Raw genomic sequence first — 6,443 nt, forward strand, 5'->3', positions numbered from 1 at the left:
AAAATTTTTAAATAAAATACAATAAATAATTTAATTTTTTTAAATTTTAAGATAAAAATAATATTTAAATAATATTTTATTCATCATCCATCTCAACTTAAAATAAAATAAAAAAATAGGAACATCGAAATCGGGTTTCTTACCTCAAAACTTTGATACCAAAGGAGAAGAAACAAAGAACAAGAAGATCAAATCAAAATCACAGAGAAAACAAGGAGAAGAGCCAAAGATAGGGATTCAGAAAAGCAAAGCAATATAAATATTAACTAATTAAGCAGACAGCTTGTCCAAACATGGTAGTAAAGAGTAAAGTTTAAGCGGCTTTAGCTGTACAAGCCAAATAAATGTGGGCCAGATCATGCAGAAGACCAGCCAGATCTCCAGCCTCACCTTCTTTGATCTCTGCAAGCACTCTCTCAATGAATCTTTGAGTACCCATTTCTTGATTGGCATGAGGTTCCGCCAAGGACTGTGACCTCTGCCTCTTTATGGCCTCCCTTCTGCGATCATGATCTGCCATTCTACACAGAAAGAAAAGAAGAAAAGAAGGATGTAAATCATTGTATTCGAGGGATGGACAGAAGAAAAAATAACAAATAAAAAATAATTAAAAAAAAAAAAAAAACATACTCCTTAGAGAAAGAGAGGGGATGAGCAATCCCCGAAACACAAAGAGGAAGGCCATAGGAGCAGCCATGGAGGCTCGACATGGACTGCATCAAACCGGGTATGGATTTTGAGGAACTGGGGATATATGAAGAATAAGAAATGTTATTGGGTTTTGGTTTTAACTGAGTCTGAAGTTTGTGGGATTTATGTTATGTTGGGGGACGTGTTGGTATGATCTCTCTCCATCTGTGCTGCAGTGTCTCCCTCCTAACATTAAAGGGCAATAGCAACTTTAGAAGGTGTGATTTGACAACCAACTTTCTCTATTTAATGTGGTAAAAAAAAAACTATTTATTTTTATATTTTGACATAGTATATTAAAATTTATTTTTTAAATTAAATTATCTTTAAATGAAGTAAAAAAAATTTATATATAATTATTTTGAATATAATGGTACCGCAAAAGAAAAATATTCATTTATATAGAAAATCCTACGTAAATAAATTCAAAAATTGACATATTTTTAATGTGCTACTTCATATTATAAAATTATTTAATATACTATATCATATTATAAAACTATTTAATGTTCTACGTTAAATTAAAAAAATAAATAAATTGATTCTAGCATATATATATATAGACCTTACAGATTTTAGATAAAAAAAAATAGATAGAAACCTAAGATAACAATATTTATTATTTATATAATATCGGGCCCCATGATTGAGTCGATGTTGATGCTTGATGTACCATGCTTTGAAGTATTCAACAACTTTTTAGTTATCATCTTTCGATTATCTTCTAGCTGTTATAAACTATCTTGAATTGTATGATCATATTTATCTAGTCGTTAAATGTATAGTACATAGTACTAGCATAGTAACTGGCATAGTGAATGGTCGACATATGCACAGTGCATAGTACCAGCATAGTAACTGATATAGTGAATGGTCGACATATGCACAATACATAGTATCAGCATAGTACTGCATAGTAAGCTAGCATAGTTCCCTTTGTACGCCTATATATATCGTTGAATTCTTTAAGAAATTCATAAGTTTCATAACCTTTCTAAACTCTATCTCTTTCTCTCTCATTTTAAAAGTTTTATAATACGTTATGACTCTCTCTTTTCTATGATTTCATAACACGTTATCAGCACGAAAGTTCTGACGATTTTGAAGCTAGTAGTCCTCAACTTCAAGTAAGTTTTTCAATATATTTTTATATTCCTGATTTATATATGTAAAAAATATCAAATCTTACAAAATTGGAATTCGTTGCTCTTGACATTTCTGGAAAAAATTATTTATCTTGGATCCTTGATGCTAAAATCCATCTGGATGCGATGAACCTGGAAGATACAATTAAAGAAGGAAATCAAGGGTCCCTACAAGACCGTGCTAAGACAATAATTTTCCTTCGGCACCATCTTCATGAAGAATTAAAAACTGAGTATCTAACGGTGAAAGATCCACTTATTTTGTGGAATGATTTAAGGGAGAGATATGAACACCAGAAAACTGTAATCCTCCCAAAAGCTCGTCATGATTGGATGCACCTGAGATGGCAAGACTTTAAGAGTATTAGTGAGTATAACTCTGCACTCTTTAAAATTAGCTCGCTATTGAAATTATGTGGTGAAAAAGTCACTGATGATGACTTGTTAGAGAAGACATATACTACTTTTCATGCCTCGAATGTGCTCCTGCAGCAGCAGTATCGAGAGCGAAAGTTCAAAAAATATTCTGAAATTATATCTTGTCTTCTATTACCTGAGCAAAATAATGAGTTTTTGTTAAGAAATCACCAGTCACGTCCTACTGGTTCTATATCATTCCCTGAAGTAAATGATACTAGATTTACATCATTCCCAGAAGCGAATGGTGCATCTTTTCAAAGAAAACTAGGGCGTGGACGTGGTAGGAAAAACTATGGAAGTGGAAGTCCTAGAAGTGACCACACTAAAAGGGACAATAATAGATATACACCGTACCACCAGAAGTGGTTCAACTCAGAAAAGGGTAAAGGTCCCCAAAACAAATTTTTAAAGAAAGATGAAGATGGATGTCATAGATGTGGTATGACTGGACATTGGGCTCGTATCTGTCGTACAGATAAGCACTTGGTTGACTTATATCAGTCTTCTATAAAAGAAAAAACAAAGAAATTTGAAACAAATTTTACTGAACCATTATATGCTTTAGATTCTATAGATGGAGAAGATATTACAAGTCTTGATGTTTCTGATTTCTTTGAGGATTCTAGTGGTAGAGTTGATCATGAAAGTGTTCCTTTTTAAGTAATGTATTTCCTTTATCTTATTATAAAATATTTTTATATTCTGCAATATTTTGTAGTAATGAAAGTTTTATTTTTTCTTTTATACTGGTTATAAATTATTAATGATATGATTTATCTGAAAATGGAAATGGAGCATCCCTAAAGGATCGCCCTAAATCAATAATTTTATTGAGTATCTCATATGAGTGATACTTGTACCAAAAACTTATTATGATTTATGCACCTGAAGTTGCATAATTGAAATTGTGGAAAGAATATATATTTGAATGAACGTCTCGAATGTGCTCCTGAAGTAGCAATATGAAATGCAAACGTTCACAATATATTCTAAATCTGTATCAGTGACTGAGCAAAATAATGAGTTTTTGATAAGAATCATTATTCAAGTCTTACTAGATCTACATCATTCCCTGAATTGAATGATAATGAATTTATAACATTCTATTCCCTGAAGTGAAAAGAATGATGTGTTTCATTCAAAGAAACTAAGAGATTGGACGTGATAATAAATATCTTTTTGGGTCAGAAGCTTGTATTGGAAAAACTGTAACCTTTCTCTTTGAGATGATATTATACAAATTATTGAATCAAATATTATGATGCATCAAAAGGTGATATGATTCAAAATATTTGTATCTTTTCATGGTTATCTTGATCATCCAAAATCAATTACGATAAGTCGAATGATTTTCATATGGACGTCCATAAAAGAACCAGAAGATTCTTCTACTATAAAGTTTTACCACCAGAAATGAAAAGAAAAATTTGCTTGAAGCAAATAAGATGAAATTATTCGACGTTATCTTGATTATCATATGTGAATCAGAAGTTCAGATGATAATTAAATTTTGGATACAATAAGATAAAAATGTCTCATATTCTAGCTGCTAAAATCCCAGCGAGGATTGAAGTCCCTGTAGGACAATTAAGAAATTCAGCAGTCTAAAGACATGTATAAAGGCATGTGAGACTTATCGATACAAAAGATAGAGTATCTCAAAAGAGAAAGGCACAAATAATTTAGTGCTCCTGAAGAGGTCATACCCACAAAACAAGTAATAAAGTCCATCCAAATTCTCTGTATAAAATTCTCCTATATAAACTCTTGAAGAGTACCTCCTGAAGAGGTTTTTCATGAAAATGTCTTCCCTTGAAGAGGGACAGGTACCTGAAAATAACGAGATCTCGTTACATTTCATGAATAATGGAGAAATTATGGATAGAAATAAAATTGTTGTCGACAATGTATTTCCATATAAGATGGCAATTGAGATTACCAGAAGTAATGATGAAAGTGAATCAAGAATCGTCGAAGAATACGACGTAAAATATTGGCCAAATTTGAAAGAAACAATGCCTGCAGAATTGATTCACTAGTAAAATATGATGCATCGGGACTTATAGTCCAAAGAGGTGATGCTTGTTGAATGTCAGTGGGTATTTATGAAAAGGAAATAAAAATGTGATATATAAATCACGAGTCAGTTTCTCAATTCCTGCAGAATTGATATCACTAAGTAAAATGTGATAAATATGGACTTGAAGTCCAAACACCTAAAGAGGTGATTTTTGTTAAATATCAGTGGATATTTATATATATGATATAAAAAGCCTGAAACTTTTAATATGAAAATGTGATATAGAAATCACAAGTTAGTTTCTCGAAGAAACAATATTGATATGATTTTAAAGTGGTTGAAATCATATTGAGATTTTTATTAGCTTGAAAGTTACCGAGAGTTTGGATATGCATGATTAACTGCAAATTTATATGGATCATTGGATCATGATATATATATGAAAATTCCTGAAGGATAGAAAATGTCTGAAGCTTCTAATATGAATACATATGGAAATATGTATTCTATCAAGTTTCAAAGATCTTTATATGATCTAAAGCAATCCAAACGCAAATGAAAACAAGCTATTATTGCAGTTTATATATATGATTTAAATGTCATTGAGGCTCCAGAAAAGCTCATAAAAATTGCACATATTTGAAATATAAATCTGAAACTCTTGCGGCTTCAAGGGGAAGATGGATGATGTTATTAGTCATGAAATACCATCTTTTAATACAATTAGTATTTCAGATTCATATTATGGGTTTGATATGAAGTGTGCATTATCAAAGAAGAAATAAAAGGGAGCACACAGAATATCTACTAAAAGATAGAAACACAAATATGAATATTTGTGAAATATTATTTTATTATCTTGAAGCAAGAATTACAAAAATTTGAGACACTTTGCCTCATTCTTCAAACGCTCTTGTTCTTCAAGAATCTGCATAGCATCCCTATCTAAATGGGTGGGCAATCGAAAAGAAGATTTAAGCAAGAATTTTAAATTCCTATTCTCTTTCTTTATTAATTCTATCTTCATGTTGGACTCCAGAAGAAGTCGCTGAAGTATAGCAATATTCTCGTGGAGATTGTCAACTCCACAAGTTCTGGATTGCAGTCACTAAGAAAATGCGACAATGGATGATGAGTATTGGGTACCGAGACTCACAAGCTCATAGATAGCTTCATTATCTGACCTACGAGTCAGATCATTATATTGCATGATAGCACCTGTGGTAGAAGCAGGAACAGCTGATGAACGAGGTGCAGAATACCTCATATATTGACCCTGAGAAGATTGCTGAGCCATTGCAGAGAGAGATAGCAGGATAAAAATGCAGAAAGAGATTGTAGAGTAAAAATGCAGTATGATTACAGAAAAGTGAAGAAGATGAGATGCGAATGAAGATGAACTGAATATCTCTTTTATAGAGAAAATTATGATACAGCATCTCTCGTGAAGCAAGAGAAAAGAGATGGAATATAGCTTCATAGCTCTGCGGCGCCTGACAGCTGCGGTGCCTGACAGCACGCCTGACACCTACAGAGGAGTTGAAAATTCGCGGTGCTTGTCTGATCTTAAAAGGCTGGCCACCGTTTTTATTAAAAAATGAGGTTAGCGGTTTAATGTTGATGAATTCTCCACTAACTGTGTTATTTACAAAAACTCCAGAAGAGTAGTGATAAGTAGAAAGATCCAGTTGTGATTATTTTATCAACATGGATCAAGTCCACAGTTAGTTGGATGTATAGATACGAGTTATCTTTCAGATACACACAAGAAGATCATTGAAATTCATGAGAAGAAAGTTGAAATTGATATAAAAAATGTACGGTCAAGTAAAAATCTAGCAGATTTATTCACTAAAGCATTACCAACTGCAACATTTAAGAAGATTATGCAGAACATTGGAATGCGGAGGTTTGAAGACCTGTTATCATGCACTACCAACTGCAACATTTAAGAAGATTATGCAGAACATTGGAATGCGAAGGTTTGAAGACCTGTTATCATGCACTACCAACTGCAACATTTAAGAAGATTATGCAGAATATTGGAATGTGGAGGTTTGAAGACCTGTTATCATGCAATTTTCAGGGGAAGTAATGTCTTGAAGACTTGTGCTGATTGTACTCTTTTTCTTTCGTTAAGGTTTTATCCTACTGGGTTTTCCTTTGCA

The 6,443-nt window shown here is 32.4% G+C and overlaps 1 protein-coding gene across 1 annotated transcript; it reads right to left on the reverse strand.

Annotated features, from left to right (window-relative positions):
- Nucleotides 1-236: 236 nt before the first annotated feature.
- Nucleotides 237-875, reverse strand: LOC122292458. Its single transcript, XM_043100819.1, has 2 exons — nucleotides 631-875; nucleotides 237-521 (listed from the first exon to the last, which is right to left on the reverse strand). Exons 1-2 carry the CDS (start codon nucleotides 717-719, stop codon nucleotides 314-316), a joined length of 297 nt encoding a protein of 98 aa, XP_042956753.1. The 5' UTR covers nucleotides 720-875; the 3' UTR covers nucleotides 237-313.
- Nucleotides 876-6,443: the final 5,568 nt, after the last annotated feature.

Source organism: Carya illinoinensis, chromosome 13 (genome assembly GCF_018687715.1).
Source record: "Carya illinoinensis cultivar Pawnee chromosome 13, C.illinoinensisPawnee_v1, whole genome shotgun sequence".
NCBI lineage: Eukaryota > Viridiplantae > Streptophyta > Magnoliopsida > Fagales > Juglandaceae > Carya > Carya illinoinensis.

Excerpts from the sequence above, each read along its gene's own strand:
- LOC122292458 (XM_043100819.1), bottom strand. The coding sequence starts at position 719 with ATGCAGTCCATGTCGAGCCTCCATGGCTGCTCCTATGGCCTTCCTCTT. Across the intron at positions 522-630 it reads CCCCTCTCTTTCTCTAAGGA|AATGGCAGATCATGATCGCA; the intron begins GTATGTTTTTTT and ends CTTTCTGTGTAG.